This window comes from Saccostrea echinata, unplaced genomic scaffold (genome assembly GCF_033153115.1).
Source record: "Saccostrea echinata isolate AGI-Se365-2 ecotype Australia unplaced genomic scaffold, CSIRO_AGI_Sech_v1 ptg000043l, whole genome shotgun sequence".
NCBI classification, from domain to species: domain Eukaryota; kingdom Metazoa; phylum Mollusca; class Bivalvia; order Ostreida; family Ostreidae; genus Saccostrea; species Saccostrea echinata.
The window spans coordinates 2,319,437-2,339,777 of record NW_026889792.1 but is presented as its reverse complement, the minus strand read 5'-3'; the positions used below and the strand labels follow the sequence as shown (position 1 = coordinate 2,339,777).

At 33.3% G+C, this 20,341-nt stretch overlaps 1 protein-coding gene across 1 annotated transcript; it reads right to left on the bottom strand.

Moving 5' to 3' along the window:
- Nucleotides 1-2,501: 2,501 nt before the first annotated feature.
- LOC133201279 (tetraspanin-18B-like) lies at nt 2,502-18,841 on the bottom strand. Its single transcript, XM_061337078.1, has 8 exons — nt 18,613-18,841; nt 16,324-16,421; nt 11,085-11,309; nt 10,729-10,800; nt 8,277-8,390; nt 7,162-7,362; nt 3,037-3,120; nt 2,502-2,863 (listed from the first exon to the last, which is right to left on the bottom strand). The coding sequence occupies exons 2-8, from the start codon at nt 16,387-16,389 to the stop codon at nt 2,801-2,803; spliced, it is 825 nt and encodes a 274-aa protein (XP_061193062.1). The 5' UTR covers nt 16,390-16,421; nt 18,613-18,841; the 3' UTR covers nt 2,502-2,800.
- Between the last annotated feature and the right edge of the window lie 1,500 nt (nt 18,842-20,341).

Sequence of the window (20,341 nt, the reverse complement as noted above, 5' to 3'; positions counted from 1 at the left end):
TAGTACACAGAATACAAGTAAATCTGAACCACAGTTCTTAACAATCAGAATGAAACGTCACAATAGTAATTTAGTCTAATTTAGTCCATGTATAAAAAATCTAAGATTGTATTTACCTAAGAATGTTATACTTCTATGTGAGAAGATTTACAATCTGCTTGAAATTTATCTTCATTCAATACATACATGTACACGTATTACACATCCCCCTAGATATTATAACTTGATTAATACAAATGAAATTGTGACAAATGTTCAAAAATTCCATTCTTACAAAGAAATAATTTACGAAAAGATTTTGTTTCTTTGATTAAGAAATGATCATAGGGTATACTGCATGATATGTCTTTCTTCTGAAGTATTTTAATTTGATATCAGGCTTCAAAGATAACCTTCCCTACATCTGGGTTTGTGCGTCAATGAATCCGTAAAAAATAATTATCATTGATGAGTAGGCAGGAGTCCATTTGATATTTGGAAGTGTGTTGAACAATGTTCCCATTCAATCCTTTATTATTCGATTTCATATTCATGGCTATAAAATATATCTAACAAATAGGATGTAGTGATTTGCAAGTTCTATAAATAGATGAGAAGACAATTCTTATATTTTATCAACTTGATTTGATTATTCTATTCTATTATACTATACCAGACGATGTACCAAATATAAAAAAAAACCTTGACACTTTGTCAGAATGGATTAAATGTATCAGATGGATGTTGAAATCGCGTATTAAGCGATTGACGGGCAATATGAAAACCATCTATCCTTCTGTCTTCGACAATGCAGAAGTGAATCAAGAATCATATAGATTACACGATCAGTATGTACTGGTCCCCGCTGACAAAGCAGGTAACAACATTGTCTTAGTTTGTAAGGCTCATTATTTGAATTGTATTTTAGAAGTACTACGATTTAATTCTGCTAGTGGTATTCCAACTTAAACCCAAAGCTCCCTTTCTATAGAGGGAATTCTTTAAAACCATATATCAGTTTTAAATATTTTTATTATTCCCAACAATCAAAATGAATTTGACTTACCATACCTATACTGCATTTCAAAACTCCATAAAATTCCTTAAAAACAAAAATACATAGCGGGTTCCAGTAACTGTTCTACCAAGCCTTTTTCTTTATTCCTCACCAAAATATTTACAGCAGTGAAGGAGAAACTTCAGGACTACTGTACAACAGTATATTCGAGAAGTGGTGTAAATCAGATGCAGGTATTTAAAAAGTACAAGGAACTTTTAGAAAATTTGAAATCATGAAAGATTTCCAAAATCAATAACATCAAAACGTACGACTTTAACACTTTATACAACCATTTCCCACGATAAATTAAAATCCAGGAGCTTTTGACATCAAAGACAGCTGCTTTTTCAATAAAAATGGAACTCGTAAATATACTTACCTTGGTCATTTGCAAAATTATTTTGTTAAAACAAGATTCTGATTGTACACACAAGTACTCTGAAGTTGATATTAAAAAGATGCTTGAGTTTTTGATTTATAATGTCTATGTAATTTTTGGAGATCAGGTCTTTCAACAATCTGTTGGAATTCCCATGGGTACCAGTTGCACCCCCTTGTTAGCAGACCTATTTTTGTATTCATATGAAGCAGAATTTATTCAAAAACATGTACACAAGAAGAGAAAAACACCTGCTGTGGCCTTCAATTCGACATAAAGAAATATCGACGACGTATTATCAATTAACAATAGTTACATCCATTCTTATGTGGACTCGATATATCTCAGTGAGCTTGAACTAAAAGATACTACAGAGTCTGACACATCTGTTTCATATTTGGATATTTTACTAGAAAAAGACTTTAATGGTAACTTAACAACAAAGCTTCATAATAAACGTGATGACTTCAATTTTTCAATAGTCAATTTCCCTCATCTATGTAGCAATATACCATTATCACCTCAATATGGGTTTTTTTGTTGAATGACATTTTTCATACTAATTGTTAGGCCATTATTCACTCACTGAACTGTCAACGGATTTTTCGTTTTTTCCAGTTGATGACAAGGAGCAAACGGCGGGTGCGACCGCTTGGTAGGGGATGTTCACTCCTCCATTGCACTTGATCCCACCTCTAATGTTTTTGGAGGTCCGTGTTTGCTCTGCTCCTGATTTGTATAGTTTAAAGGACTTTGAGCTTGGATAATGTTCGTTATCGCCATATTTCATACTACAATCAATTCTCTATTTCCCTTGCGCCCTAAAACACCTCAGATAATAAGACACATATATAAAATGAACAATAATGTATGATTTATTATAGCAGACTTGGTGCATTGCATGCACACATCCACTCTCACTCTCCCACTCACACACATCCTCACCCCCCATATATATATATATATATATATATATATATATATATATATATATATATATATATATATATATATATATATATATATATATATATATATATATATATATATATATATATGAAATCATTCATTTTTTGTGTTTAATATACATGTATTAAATGAGTACATATAGAATATATGCTAAAAACTGTCAATTAGGTCTAATAATAAAAGATCGTTGATTTACGAGTTATTCATTAATGATCAATCTTATACCTTTAGGAAGAACAAAATAAGAAGAAAAATATTGATGGGAAAAGTGATTTTAAAAAAGCCCCATAAAAAACATGATTATTAACTTATTTTGAACAGACATGACTACAGGTGATTAAATACTGATATCAGTCTATAGATAAGATGATGATGGACACGTATTGGGCACACATTTCTCCTTTGTAAACTTCTTATACAGCCTTAGACTCTGATTTTCCCTTACATAAGATAATGGCGCACACAAAAGCCAAAATCTGAAAAAAAAGAAAGAAACGTAAGCAATATAGTACATGGATAAGATTCATGTCTAGATAGCGTCTGTTTAAGGGTTTGCTGTCTTTGTCCCTCTTGTCTATTATTAGTTAAGTGTTATATCAGTAAAGATCTTTCCTGATTATTTTTTTTTATTAACTGTGTATCATTTTACCTCGATTACTATGACAACAGCTGACACCCCAATGGCAGGCCTTGAGTATTTCTGAATAAATTCTTGAAGTCTATCATAACAACCCTTTGAAAAATAAAAGAGAAAGAAACTGAATCTAAATCATAAGAAATCAATAAAAAAAAAAACTGAGTTGTTTTCATTACTATATACAACAATTCATAAAAATTTTCCAAATAAATTTAAAATCCTTTCTTAATTCAGTTTATATCGTTTTAATTTGCCTTTGATAAGCCTAAATCCCTCTTCATATGATAGCAAAAATGTGAATGGGTTGTTCGGTAAAATCGTAGAAAAGTTGTCAAGAGTTAAAAACAAACAAGACTGTTTTCTAAAATTTTCCCTACTCTTCAGTACATGTTTTACATGTTTCCATGTTTTTACAACCGAATTTCAAATTGATATATGCTCCAATAAACAAAATATGGGATTTAAAGTTATGTGTGGTATCGCCTTACCTCTGCATCGATGATAACGTCAAATGTCAAAAGCAATGTTACGTTTAATCTTTTTCATCTTTAAAAAAGTTGGATAAACCCCATTTAAATTCTGGGAATTTCATTGGTTTACACACTTCTGTTCCCTTTTCTTCCTTCATAAACAGTCCAGGGACCAATCTTGCACACATGGGACTTTTTGAAGATTTGTTTTAGTAAGTTATGGAAGGTACTCTCACTTTCATAGAAATACATAGACAGTTTTTTTCAAATGCTGGGGAAATCGCCAAATTTTAAAGTAATGCCTTGAAATATTCCAAATAGCTACATAATAGATGGTGAATTAAAATATGATATTTTTTACCCAGCCCTTATCTATTTTATACTTTTATTTCGAATCAATACTCGCATATTCCCTGAAACAACCCTGAATTTTTGGCCGTGTGCCGTAGGACCATTTCCTGTGAACATTCAAGTATAATAAAATCCTTATTTTTGCCTGTAATTTATCAAAAATATAACAAGAGGCCCAAGGGCCTTAACGGTCACCTGAGTATAATACAACAATTTAGAGGATCCATAGAGTATAAAATGAACTGAAAGGTGAAGCTTTGTTGCCCAAAAGCAAGAAAAATAGGGTGATCAGGATCAACAAAATAATTAGTCCAGTATTCATTAACAGTTCATAAATTAGGTTCTAATCTGTTCCCCATTTATCACTATCACCATACAGTATACTAAGCAAACTACCAGTGCTTCTGTACTATTTTAATTCCTTGCTGAAATCTCTTACATAGGCCTCTCTTGGTCTTTGATGAACATTTAATAAGACAAGTTATTTTTGTCTCATTTTTATTTATCTATTACTTACAAGTCCACCTGATCATTAAAACTATGAAAATACTTTTTGTATTATACAATAAAAATTCTTGCATAATTATCTTATTCTATTAACCTTTCAAGTACATTATTTACAGTGATTAATTATCAGAAGTAAACAGCAAAGGGGAATAACCCCTCTCAGTAGAATACAAATTAATAGAGCCCTGGCCAGGACCAGAACTCTTGACCAAATGGTCCAGATGTTCAAAAATCTGGTAAAAATACCCTTCCTTATCAAAACTTTTACTCTTTTTGCCTCTGATATGCCCAATGGCAGAGAAAATTTTTAAAGAAATAATGCATTTTTACTGCAGATTCACTATATTATCAATAAAGCCCCCCTCCCCACCGAGAAACACCAGATCCTCTCACCCTGGGACCAGAGGTTTGCTCATCATAAGTAATCACATTGTTTATCTACTTACTAAGGAGCAGACAGGATTATTTAATAGAATTACTGCATTTTCACTATATTATCAAGAGTCCCCCCCCCCACCTTTTCACCAGAACCCTTTACCCTGGGGCCATGAAATTCATAGTTTTGGAAGAGGCATCCTTGACTTCATAACAATGTACTTAGTTTGTTTAAATAGTACCCAGGGGCAGAGAAGAAGATTTTCAAAGAAATAATTCACCTTCACTATAGGAGCTATATAGCCCCACCATAGCATCAGAACCCCTGTCCCTGGGGACATGAATTTCACAATTTTGGAAAAGGCATCCTTGCTTATCATAACAATGTACTTAGTTTGTTTAAATAATACCCAGGAGCAGAGAAGAAGATTTTTAAAACATTAATGCATTTTCACAAATAGAGCCCCGCCCTAACATCAGAACCCCTGATCCAGAGGCCATGAAACTGACAATTTGGTAGAGTCACTTTTGCTTATCATAACTATGTATTTAATTTGTTTCAATAATACCCAGGAGTAGAGAAGAAGATTTTCAAAGAAATAATGCACTTTCACTATATGATCTATATAGCCCTGCCCTAGCACCAGAACCCCAACCGTGGGGCAATGAATTTCACAATTTTGGTAGAGTCACTCTTGCTCATCATAACTATGCATTTAATTTGTTTCAATAATATCCAGGAGTAGAGAAGAAGATTTCCAAAGAATTAATGCACTTTCACTATATGATTTATATAGCCCCCCCCCCCCAGCACCTGAACCTCTTACCCTGGGGCTATGAATTTCACAATTTTGATAGAGTCACTCTTGCTTATCATAACTATGTATTCAATTTGCTTAAATTATACCCAGGAGTAGAGAAGAAGATTTTCAAAGAAATAATGCACTTTCACTATATGATCTATATAGCCCCGCCCTAGCACCAGAACCCCTGACCCTGGGGCCATGAAATTCACAATTTTGATAGAGTCACTCTTGCTTGTCATAACTATTTTTCAATTTGTTTCAATAATATCCAGGAGTAGAGAAGAAGATTTTCAAAGAAATAATGCACTTTCACTATATGATCTTTATAGCCTCACCCTAGCACCAGAACCCCTGACCCTGGGGCCATGAATTTCATAATTTTGGTAGAGTCACCCTTGCTTATCATAACTATGTATTCAATTTGTTTCAATAATACCCAGGAGTAGAGAAGAAGATTTTCAAAGAAATAATGCACTTTCACTATATGATCTATATAGCCCCACCATAGCACCAGAACCCCTGGCCCTGGGGTCATGAATTTCACAATTTTGGTAGAGGGCTCAATACTTATTACAGTCATGTCAACAGTTTGACTGCTTGATGTCCTGGAGTAAAGAAGAAGATTTTTAAGGATTGCATTAATTTTGGTGGTTTTAGCCCCACCCCTCAGGCCTCAGGGGGGCAGGGACCATGAAATTCACAATTTTTGTTCCCCTTCACCCATAGATGCTATATGCCAAATTTGGTTGAAATTGGTTCAGCGGTTTCAGAGAAGAAGCTGAAAATGTTCAAATGTTAACACACGACGCACAACGCACGATGGACGACGCACGACGACGGACGAAGACAGATAGCAATAGGTCACCTGAGTGACTCAGGTGACCTAAAAATGTACTTAAATTTGAAAAATATACATTTGCTAAAAATTTCAGCTTAGTGCGCGCATTATTTTCGATGAAAACGCGATGTCAACGATTTTACCGGACAGCCCTTTTTATGTCTCATTATTATACCCCCCCCCCCCCCGCTTGAAAATATAATATAGGTATAAAGTGATGAGGGCGTCCGTCCTTTCGTACTTCTATCCGTATTTAGTAACACTTAGAGGCACTCATCTCATCTGCAACTCCGTACTGGATAAAATTTAATGAGACTTCCATAGAATCTTTTACATACTGTCATTTTGACCTCCTATTTAATTTTTCGATGGGACAAATAAATATGGTTACTTGTAGAAAAATATGGATACTGCCGTTCTTTCTATAACTCTTTTCCGCAACTCCTCCTATACCACTTGATGAATTTTAATAAGGATTCCATAGAATCTTTATTACATAATGCCATTGTGTACCTTTTATTTTGTATTCTGATCGGACAGATATTTTAGGTTTCCCATGACAAAATATTGACTTTATCATTATACTCATATTGGAGCAGGGGTATCATTTTGTGAGCTGTGGTGACAATACCTCTAGTTAAACATATATTTACTAATGACATTTATATAGGAACGAATAAATACAACTTAATATTGCCATTTCAAAGAAAAGTTATCTATTAAAATAGGTCATTAAGGACTGGTTAGTGTGTGGTTCGTTCTCTTCTACCATGGGGGAAATTATACAAACCTTCGTCTTATAATTTCCAGATACATCGGAGTAGCAGCTAGCGGTTGCATTTGATTCAAAATTAGATTCATCCACTCCAATGCAGCAAGCCTTCGGTATCTGTGCATTATTCATATAACATTCACCTTTTTGCTTACACCAGGGAGTTTCGTCAAAGTCGTTGTTTGGTCCTCTAACAGGATTCACTCCGCAACAATCATACTAATTAAAACACAAATTACACGCATATAACCTGCATGATGCTCTATTTCCTATATATTTCATATATATGTGCCCTATATATTTCCCCCTCTGTTTTGTATATGTACCTCTGACCAGTTTTGTTTATAATGTATACATGTTATTAATATACCCCTGTACCAATATTTTAGTTTGGGTGAATAAACTGAACTTGAACTTGATCCCTACACAATCATACTATTTTAAACACAAATTAAACGCATATACAATCATACTAATTAAAACACAAATTACACGCATATAGCTTGTATGATACTCTCTACACAATTAACGAAAGGCACACACTATCAGATACTAGTAATGTAATTGTTTTCAGTATTGTTATATATGATTCAACTGATTATCTCTGTGTGTTGACAATTTCTTTTCAGGACCACTGAGTGTAATGCTAATTAAAATCTAGTCATCGTCTAGCAGCTGGTCTTGGTTAAAATCATTTGATGTAAGACCACCCATAAACAGACCGTATATAATGAATTAAGGTTCATCAACTCTCTGTTCAAGTAAAATTTTGCTTAAACATTAATGACTTTCCAAAGGAAATCCATATTAAAATTAAAATGCATACCATTTAAGCATACCTTGTGAGGCAAAATTTGACAGGAATGACCTTGGAACTTCATAATTCTATAAAGGAATAATAGCCATTTATCCCAGTTAGAGTTATCTCTCTTATCAGAGGGGCGATGAACCTTAATTGATTCTTAAAATGTAAATCCCACCCACATTACGATTTGGAAAAAAAAAATAAGTCATCAGATTTCCAGAGTATCCAATGTAAAACTTTTGAAATGACATCCATGTGCCTTTCATATTACAAACAACACACAACCGTTCTTTTGTCGTACTGTAATAAGGATAAATATTCATTCTACCTTTAAAAATATGTAATTCCATCCATTGGAAAATGCGTTGGAAGTGTTGAAAGAATCATCTATAAATTTTTTTTGTAGCTCTCTGAGCATGGCACCCTTGATTTTATCATTGAACTGAAATTAAAAAAAGAAAATTAATGTGTCAGCTTTCATTACAATTGCATGCAGAGCAGAAAAAGTATTTTTTAGATAACTATTCATTCCCAATGTTATAACGAGCCTTACAAATAGATACTATTCTGTTACCTGCTTTGTCACCTGTACATATTGATCATGTAATCTACCTAATTCCTGAGTCACTTCTTAATTACTGAATACAGAAAGATAAACCTTTCTCAGATTGTGTCTTCATTTGACAATAAATTTTAACACACACCCCTCGAACTTTTTTCTCTTCTGACAAAGTATTAGGCCTTTTCTTTCATATCTAACAAAACTTCTTGCAAAATCTTGTTCTTGTAGAGTTTTTTTTTATTTTGTAATTAAAAAGTTTGGAAGTAATCATAGAAAATAAATTGTAAGAAATACAACTTGCAGACTTCAACTTGATATATGGTGAAATGAAATATATGGAGATGACGAACAGTATTCAAGCTCAAAAGTCCATTCAAACAATACAAATCAGGAGCAGGGCAAACACGGACCTCTAAAACATCAGAGGTGGGATCAGGTGCCATGGAGGAATGAGCATCCCCTGCCGACCGGTCACACCCGCCGTTTGGACGTTGTCATGATCGGGATATAACGGGAAAATCCGACATTTCAGTGTGTAAATAATTGCCTAACAATAAGGAAGAAAAATGCCAGTCAGCCTTTGACTTATAATGATAGATTGTATTTGCTGACAAAGTTATTGTCTCGACCATAGAACGTACGAAATGATGTGAAATACAACTTTAAATTAGTACTGTTAGTATTTCATTACAATAAATTCATGATCAATCTGAAATTAAAGAATTTATTAATAGAAATTCTGTTGGAAAGGAGGTTCTTTTAAATAATATTTTTCTTTTGACCCCAATTCAAAACAATACGATCAAATTTTTAATCATATTCCAAAAGATAAATTGGCGACTGCATAAAATGTAACAAAAGTTCTTCGAGGCAGGTTTTACGACCCCCTGTGGCTCCCAGAGTGAATATTGGAAAAATTACAACTTTTTGCTCATCTACAGGACATCACCAATCATTCAAAAAGAATGCAATTTTGGTAGGAAAAAACAGAAAATTAAACCCCCACGAAAATTAGTGATTTCACAGTATTCAGCATACTACCAATCGTCACCTGCTTTAGCATCAGTAAAGACATAAATATATTCTAAGACTGGCCAACTAATTATTGCATAGTTCGTGCCTTTGCCTGCAAAGAAAAAAAAACAATCACGGATAGTAAGACTATGATGGAATAGTATTTATCATAAAGTGTGAAAAATAAATAGAAATATGATTCCTCAACCCTCAAAGCTAAAATGAATAATGAAATTAAAATTATTAGAAGTTTATTCATACACGTTTCCCTCAGACTCGTAACAAGAGAGATTTAAGTTTGTCTTAACTGCAATTTTTAGTCTATAACTTTATATAAAGTGCGATCCATTTTGGAATACTTATGCCGTTTTATTTTCATAGAATTTAAATTTCAGTTTGAGTAGTAATTGTATGTCATACACTTTAAAACTACAGTCATGAGGTCATAAATATGTATTTTGTATGCCAGTTATCGAAGTCTTGCCTCTCAAAATTCAAACGACATCAGTCAACCATTTAGAATACTTTTGAAAAGTAGGTCAAAAGACAAGGTCAAGTCGACTGTAATGCTGGTATTTCTTCATAATGTCTTATGACAAATTGTGCACATGCCAAATCGCACAGACTCTTCTCTCAAATGTCCAAAATATGCTCTATATCGGCACTATAAGCTATTTCGAAAAATAGGTCAAAGCTCAAGTTCAAAGTCACGAGGTCATTAACAATGATATTTTACAGAAGCCATAGTGCGAATCACTATAGAGCATAATATCAATTCTTTACCTTTAACAGTTTTCAAGATATACATGTAATGTCTGACAGACGGACAGACAGACAGAAGCCTGGTAAAATGATCTCTTAAGTGTCTTTCTCTGCAGGTGACACAAAAAAGAACTGGCTACTGCATAACTGTAAGGAGTTTGAGAGAGAAATTAGGGTTTCGAGTCCCAAAATGAAAATTCAAAAGTCTTATTGCAAATTCATAGGGCATCATCAATCATATCCCAAAAGACAAATTGGCTTTTGTTGAAAATGTTTGAGGAGTTTTAGGAGGAAAACAGTGTGGCAAACTCAGACTACGGACGGACTTTCTTTAGAAAGTACCGGTATAAGAATATATTCACATATATAAAATATTGTGAAAAAGGGACGTGAGAAAGTTCATTCCGTGCACATCCTCGGTCAATCGTCTTACATTACTTACCATTGACATTTTAGATAAGAATACAACGGTTGTTGTCTCCATGATCACCAATATAAGCAACAGGATGGCGTACTGAAAAGTCATTGAAATGGTACAATGAAAATAAGGAAAGTATTACAAGTTCTACATCTATTTAAAAGAATGATATAAATTGACTTTTCCTGCTATAAACAGATATATGTAACAGTACTGTGTATTATTTGTTTTTTATTTCTCGATAACCCCCCCCCCCCCCCCATCCCTCATTGTCTTGTTGAAATATTGAAAGTTTTCAGTTTAACAAAACTATTTGAGAGAGATGTTTATTATATTTTTTAAACCCAGCACCATTTACTAACAAATCGAATGAAGCTTACCCCAATTAACATAAATTTGTTCTCACAGCATGCTCCAAATAGTCCTAAACCTGCTACCAAAGCCACAAAGATGCCAATAATGATCACCAAGATGGAGATGCTGTTCAAAAGATCGCCAAAATTATTTCCCACCACTTGAACTTTGTTTAAAGTGGGTAAAACCTCTTCAAAAACTGCATTTATGTTAACTAAAGCTCCTGTTGCCAATAATCCTAAACCAAGTAACTGCAAGTAAAACATTATCATATTTATCAATCTTTCAAATTGTCGTGATTGTAATTATTAACATTTCTTACTAGAAACGAGCGGACCTTAAATCCATAACAGATTTTTTTCCCTAAGAAATTGTGCTCTAAAAATAACACATGCCAGCGTAGCTGATTAAATTAAGGTAGTCCAATCCTCAGGTTCTGAAAATCAGGCATTGAATAATTGAAAATGCTCACAAATATGTCTCTGAATTCTCCAAGTAATGTGAATATACCCATGGTAGTTGTTCAAACTTCATCATTAAAGTTAATCATATTATATAGGAAAAATTAGTAAATTTCAAATAAATTTTCAGGAAATGCGAAAAAGACATCTACTATGCATTTTCTAATTGGAAATTGATCAACAAAAACATTTTAGGATAAAAAAAACTATAGGTATCCAGGCATTTGAAGAAAATTGCATGATTTTTATACTTATACAGTACTTTAGTTTCTTCTATGTACTTCAATTATTTTATAATGCATAGTCTATAAAGTGTTTCCTATCATTGCAAAATACCATAAATCATTCCTAATTTCATAGCATGCTAATTAGCATTGGTATCTAAGGCTAAATTAAAAGAAAAGTTGATTTCTTTAAATCTGTATTTTAACATACCTGTATAGGGTAAATATATCAGCGTTTTAAAAGACTGTTTCTAAAGCTTAAAAAAAACAACCTTGAATCACATTGAAATGCATAAAATGAAAATTGTTGCATGAAAAGATTTCATATTCAAGCTTCATATTGACAAACAAGCTGACGAAACAAGGATATCAACAGTCTCGTTTCAAGTAATCTTTTCGCATGTTTTTCGGTCGATACAATGACCTTGTCAGTACATACAACCTGTCATTGAGTCAAATGCTGACTGACGTTTTTCATATTAATTGTTAGACCATTATTTATACACTGAACTGTCTACGGATATTTCGGGGGGGTTTTCCCGATCATGACAAGGAGCACTCGGCAGGTGTGACCGGTCAGCAGGGAATGCTCACTCCTCCATGGGACCTGATCCCACCTCTACATTTTGTGGTCCGTGTTTGCCCTGCTCCAAATTCGCATCGTTTCATTGGACTTTCGAGATCGAATACTGTTCGTTATCTTCATATTTCATTTGAGAGTTTTTGAATTAAATAATAAATAAAAGAGTTATCCTTCCTGGCTGAGGATCAGATATCCTTAAGCCTCTGTACTAATATGACAATAAAACGAACAATTATGATTAATTAATTAACTAATTAGCCTTTTCAGTGAATGTTATTTTTTTAATTGGAATACAACTACCCAAACGGCAGTGCTCATTTCCATCTCGGTTTCCTGTCAATCATATCTAAATGCACACAAATTTACTTACCAATAGTGTGTCAACAGATATATTTCTATGCTAGGTACAAAGAACGGTAAATCGTGAAAAAGTACAATGTGTTCCCCTAAAATTTTGAATTACATGTCACCCTCTTCCTAAAAACTCTTTTAAAGATACATAAAAAGCAGAAAAATTGTTGCATTGAATAACATATATTCTTTGATTAATTTTGAATAGAATTGACATAAATAATAAATCCCAAAAAGATGAAGAAATGGCAAGTTTTCATTGGTGCTGCAATATTCGATTTTGTGCCGTTTTCTGTGTAAATCCATACGCAGTTTCAAACATTTTAACAATATTACAAAATTTTCAAACATACCCTGGCAAACACTATTCAGATTACCTTTATGAACATAAATCTATGAAATATACCAATTATTTCTGAAAAAAGAGTTTGTGTTACTTATAATCATCATTAACAGAAAAGCAATCATCGTCGAATACCCATGGGTGATCTTGCCTCTTACTCATCACCCGTGGGTAAACTCGCCGAAATATCGTCATATGTAATTAATATGAGCGGGACATTTGATTGGCTGCTGCACAGATTCGCGATGGCAAATTAACGAATCACAGTTACGTATGTATGTTCGGCAATGACAGAAACTTTTCAATCTTACACGTTGGCAATCATTCAGGACCTGTCGCCCGCGTGGCGCAGTGGTTAGAGCATCTACTCTAGAGTCGCGGAGTAAGGAGTTGATCCTTACGTCGCGGGTTCGAATCCACTGCGGGACGTGGAGATCGGTCCTTCGGATGAGACCGTATAAACCGACGTCCCGTGCCGCAGTAGGTGCTGGCACGAAAAAGATCCCTCACTGCTCAATGGCCCTGAGTGCCGGGCATAGGTCAAAACTTGTAGCCCTCCACCGGAAAGTGGTGGCGTCTCCGTATGAGTGAAATATTCTCGAGAGGGACGTTAAACAACAAACAATCAATCAATCAACATTCAGGATCTTACAGGCTCTGAATAACGGTAGATGTACATGTATTTTGAAGATTTTGGGTAGACCTTTTTCCTCTTAATCCGGTCCTCCTTGTGTTGGTAACCCTTTTTTGAACTCACCTATGTACAATGTACATGTACTTTAAATTGAAACTAGTTTTGAATGAATGATTGTTTTCATGCTTTATTCTTTCCTTTTTAATGTCGATATCTCTTTTAAATCCATTTTATCGAATGAAATTCAATGTACAAATATTAATGCATAACAATTTATATTTTTAAAACTTTCGTTGCGGCATCAGATTTTCAAAACAACGAATGAAATATGTCAGTCATAATACGACCCAGTGATAGGTTGTATTTGCTAACAAGGTCATTATAACGACCATAGAATTTACTAAATGCTGACTTTAAACGAGGTCGTTTAAATCCCTGTAAATTCTACTTATCTATCAGTAGTCTGCTTCAGTTTACAAATTGATCGTACTCAGAGCACGCTCTTAATTATCGAAAAAGTTGGGAATCGAATGCAGATGATTGCGGAATATTACTGTATAGACAAGGAAAGTTGACGGCGGAAAAGCTGAAGTTATCTAGTTTGTCATACAATTTAGTTGTTAGTTGGCCCTCATCGTCTATAGTCAGTAAAACATCAGAATATGAAACAGATGTGGCAGGCTCTGTGGTGTGTTTATTTCGAGTCGACTTCATTGGTATTTATCGAGTCGAAATATATGAATGGAATTGATGAAATGTCCTTAATCTGAAAGCCAAACTGAAGGCCACTGTCTATTTGAATTCCAACAGATTGTTGGAAGACCTGGTCGCCAAAGCCTAAAACGAAGTTGTCTATTAGGAACTCTTGCATCCTTATTGGCGATAGATTTGGGACAAATGAATTCAAATGGAGAGATTTATTTTTTCAAATATAAATACATTTCTTAAGATTCAAACCTTAAATGGTATAACTATAAGATCATACACATATTGTACATGAATGAAATATATATAATACATATAGAGTACATGAAATATGAAGATATCGAACAGTCATCAAGCTCAAAAGTCCATTGACACCATTAGAGCAGAGCAAACAAGGACCTTTAAAAACATTAGAGGTGGGATCAGGTGCCATAGAGGAGTTAGCATCCCCTATCGACCGGTCACACCCACCGTGTTTTACTTGTCATAATCGGGCATACGGAAAAGTACGTAGACAAGTCAGTAATAAAAAGGCATAACAATTTGTACAAAAATGTCAGTCAACATTCGACTTAATGATAGATTGTATTTGTTGACGAGGTCATTGTCATGACCATAGAATTTGCGAAATGTTGCCTTAGGGGGAAGAAGGACCTTTAGCTGAAAAATTACTTGTCATTCAATTTTTTTTATATTTGTATATTTCTTCTTAAGTATGTCCCACATATATCATTAGGTTTCATACCTAATTTTAGAGATATTGATTGACAAATATTATGCCCTACAGTTTCTAAGTGGATTTTTAATCCTCCATGTTTCCGGGCTCATTACTCTGTCCATAATTGGATTTTTAAAGCATATATAAAAAATATGTAAGTGAACATGTATGTTTTAAAATATTTCAGAGTATGAATTGGGTTTAAAATTCGAAAAGGCAAGTTTCTTCTATCACACTGCATCTGGATAGGGAAAATACGAACTTTTTAAGACAACTTAAACAACAAAAACGTAATTTACAAAAAATCCTATCATTCAATATTTTTAAATTTACGTTGAAATGCAAGTCCTTCAAATTATTGATTAACTGTAAAAATTTCGAATGCTGAAGCTGACCTCAATATTTCACAGGACATCGTTAAAGACGACATAAGCAGGACAAAAACTTGTCATGTTTACATTTCTCGAGTACGGGAAAAACCAACTATGGTTGTACTGGTATGTCATATATATATATATATATATATATATATATATATATATATATATATATATATATATATATATATATATATATATATATATATATGTATGTATATATGTATATCGTTTAATGTCTTACAAATATTTATTTGTGTCATTAATGTTGACTTTAATACTAGTAGTTGGTTTCATAATTTTTTTAACTAGTTTAATTGAGAAAAAAGAGACATCACCAATCCTGACTTGTTGAGTACGAGACAAGAGACCAGATACTTCAGATTAGTCTCATGTTTTGTTAATCGAAAATTATTTAATTCCCATTTAATGCAACATAACATTTTAACCTTGAGTAATTGAGCTGATATACAATTTGTCATAGAATAGTCTAAATAGTAAAAAGGAAAGAGACTTTTAAGAGTGATATTTTCCCCATAATTAAGTATCTATGAACTGATTGGCCCCGTGGGTTCTATCTATTTGGTTCATTTTGTGACATACCAGTACAACCAGTACAACTTTTAACTCGAATATAATAATTTATAGATCCCAGATAATGGTTTCCAGTTTTATTTCCTGATCGGTTCAGAAGACATTAGAAGTAAAATTTGATTAAAGTTAATTACCTAATGTATGTAAATATTAAAGGTAAACGTCTCATCCTTCAACAAACAGCAATAATATTCACCCTGCTTAAAACAAACAAAGAAACAAACAAACTTTGTATATCATGCAAAATAAATATAATAAATAAAAAAGATACTCACAAAAAATAATATGTTGAGGGCAACTAAAAACCATTTCCCAAACTTTTCGCAGAAGTCACCCGCCATGATTTGTTTTAGCTTAACTGACACGACCGTTACTAAAATAAAGGATATCCGCAATTACTTATATACCCCTTTATTTTTGTGACATGATGTTTTTTTTTTTTTAATAAATGACTGTTATCCTCCATTCTTGAACCTCATGACTGGAATTCCCCTCATCTGTAAAAACATATTATGCAAGTTCACCTCATCATTGCGCTCTGACAATTAAACACTTAAATTGTGTTTTAAGTCCTCTTAATTTGTTCACTATGCGCGATGAGTTAGACTTTTTTAAAAAAAATCCTTGAATGAATGATATTCCTAAATTAGCTTTGGTGAAATTCTCTTACATTATCTTCATATCTTCATACTCACTCCTCGCGCTTTTGACAGGTAAAACAAGTTTATAATTGTAATGTCTTCATTACTCCTGATGTTACTAATGACGTTAAGAAAGTAGGACATTTTATCAAAACTTAAATATTTCTGAATTGATAGAAAAATTACCTACAAAACAACGTCCAGATAATAAAGTTATTGACTTCTATTTAGTCAATAAGATTATTCAAGCATCAATGTTCAATGATTGGGGAAGATGCGCTTTTTTGCAATGATTGAACATTTTCTATACAACGTAAAAAATTTTAAGTTGCTGGTAAGTTTTAAGAAAATTCTTTTGAATTGAAATATGAGTGAAAACAAAAACAACAGAAAGGGTAAACTTTTTAGCATAAAATTATTTAGAATGTAAAGGTTGAAGATAACAAACGGTGATCAATCTCATACAGCCAATAAACGATACAAATCTGTAACAGGGCAAAAACACGGACCCCGGAAATTCCAAAGGTAGGATCAGTCGCCTAGGAGTTGTAAGTACCCCCTGTCGACCAGTCACACCCACCGTGAGCCCTATGTATTGATCAGGTAGATAAGGTATTTTAAACAAAGTCCAAGCCTAAATTAGTACATGTAAATTCTTAACAATGTTAAAATAATTTAACCCCAATTAAAAGAAAAAAATGCTATGCATTGTACTTTTCTAACAATAAAAACTTCCATTGCAACCATGCAGGAAACTTAAGTTTCCAATGAGTCGAACAGGAATTGCTCGGTATGGCATGAGAGCGATAGCAAACTATACGGTCCTCCATACCCAAGCTTGCTGTTACATTGGTTCGAAAGAGAAGAGTTATAAACTCACTTTTGCCTCAAATATTACTTGATAAAGCATATGATATATCGTTCAAAATCTCCAACATAGTATAGTACACCTTCCTTTGTGTGTTTACAAGTATTTTAATGTGTGCTCATAAAATGTCTGAACAAACAAAAATTGTTTCCATTTCACTATTTATATTCAGGATTATTTTTGCTTAGATTTTAAGCATTTTCTTTTCATCATTTGCCATCTTTTGAATTGAAAACTATACAATAAATAAAAATGAACGCGATTCGTGAGTACGAGATGAAAGACCAGGGGCCCGTTTTACAAAACAACTTACGACTAAGACCAAATACTTCAGTTGTTTGGAAAATTTGGCAGAATTAATGATTTTGGTCAAAATTTCTAGCATAAGAATATCTTTCTGCATTCCTTTTAAAAAGAATAAAATCATTTTCAATTTAATGTAAATTAGAAAGTTATAAGCAGAATTAAATTTTGGTCTTAGTCGTAAGTTCTTTTGTAAAACGGGCCCCAGAAACTTAAATCAGTGATCAAAGGAATTATTCACTTCCTGTATAAAGCGCACAATTGCATTTTTCTCCTGCAAAATTGTTCTGATATACATGTAGGCATAGTTTTTTCATATATGTAGATAAGAGAATTCCGATGAAGGAATATCAAAAGTTATTATTCTGAATCCTCTCATGTTTTTTGTTAATATCTTATTACCACTCTCACCATGGCCTAGGACTGCTGAATAAGCAAAAGAATATTTTAAAGGCCGATATATTTATTATACCTTGTTCCCTTTTATATCACGTACATCTAATGCAAGAGTAATTCCTGTGCATTTTCATGCTTGTTTTAGGGCATAATTAAATAAAGATGCTTGCACTTTATTCGATCGTGAAGTGTACATGTTAATTTGTTAAAGGTATATGTTCATCTTCATGATAGACATTTACATCATTTTGACACATTCTAAAACAGGAAAAGCAATAAAGTGTTTATGCTACACACAAAAACACATAATTCTATATCATGTATATCAAACAAAAAATAGTAAAGGAAGTACTTACAAAGCTAACAATTTAGGCAATTAAGAAAACCTTCCTCAACTGTCCAGAACGGGCAACCACCATTTTTAGTTTAAATTCAGCTAACACTATCGTGGAAAACAAAAGTAGTGCTCAAATTGCAATTATATTTATCCCGTTGAATTATTTGTGGTTTTACCATCAAAACATATCAAAAAATCAAACTGAAAACTTTCTCCAAGATAGAGTTATAACTGTTGTAATACAATCTAGCTGACTTGGTCGACGGGACCAAGTAGAACATAATAACCTTTTTCCGGTTATAAATAAAAACTAGAGCAAAGCTCGTTGCTGGAGCAACAAATAGATCTTCCGTTGGAAGTGCGGACAGGAAATAGTGACTTTGAGACAAGGTCATGGCACATTCTAAGGTCATAAGCAATATTTGTTTGAGGTATCAACTTCCAATGTTTCACGGGTACCAGTAGATCGAGAGACTGTTAACGAATTTTACAGTTTCTCTGTCAGTGACCTTGAACGTGTCCAAATGACCTTACGTTAGGACCCTGACACACTTCAGTTAAGAGTTATTCCCTCCTGTAAGTTTCCTGTCGGACAAGTTCACCCATGTCCTTACTGACCATATATCAAGTCAAAACATTTTATCCTGCATGGTTGTATATAATTAATTAGTTTCAACTCATTGATTGAAATGACACTTCATCGAAAGACAGCTCATCGAAAAAATCATCAGTGCGACGACTCATAGAAAGGACAAGTCATAGAATGGACAAGTTATGGAATGGGCACGTCATGGATACGGCAAACTATCGACACTCAACGAAACTGATCGGAAAAAACACTTTTTAAAAAAATCCAATTCAAAGAGAGGGCATTTTATGAAATTTTAGTTATGTGATGTGAACAAGCCCTTTAAGGTATTTTACATAGTTTTCCTCTTAGCTAGACTCTTTCACCGAAAGTAGACATGATTAATTGCATAAATCTTATTTTTAAAAATGTCCCTTTTGCGTAGGCGATCAAGTACCAGATTGAAATGTTCATTGTAAATGTTTTATGTCCAGTTCGGATATTGAAAAATATCAGGGCCTTTAAGTTTCTGCGCTGGCCTTCACCTTTTTAGTCCTCATTTCAAAACAGAGTACAAGGTGAATGATGATACGCTGTCACATTCTATAAACCAAAAAATATTATTGTCTGACACCACGAGCATCAGACCATGTCATCAGACATGCAGACAGGTTAAAGATAAATTTTTCCATGGTTTAAAACTAAAGGTTCACATGCAGTTAGGCAGCTAAATTTTTGGCAAGCTGATTTACATTGGAATTTGTTACCTGCGTTTTAACAACAGTTAGCAGGAGAAACTGTCATATTACTGATGCAAAATATTGATGCGTTTACTTCCTATACTTTTTTGCATGCAACTGTTTATTCTACAGTGTATCCGTGTAACTTTTCTTCTATCCTTCTGGATCAGTCCATTTGTCTTCTAGGAAAGGGATCACACAATTATTTCGCGCCAAATGTCAGGAGTAAATCTTCACGCCTTTTTCTTGGATAATCTTATTGAATGGACAGGATTACTACATAGAATTAGATAAAAATTGTTTTCTACCTTTGGAAAAATAAGTAACATATATATCTGTGATGTTGGGAACGAAGATATAATATAGAAGTCATATCACATACTTTATAAAGATTTAAAATAATTTTAATAAAATGAAAGAGACAAAAACTTTTTAAAAGG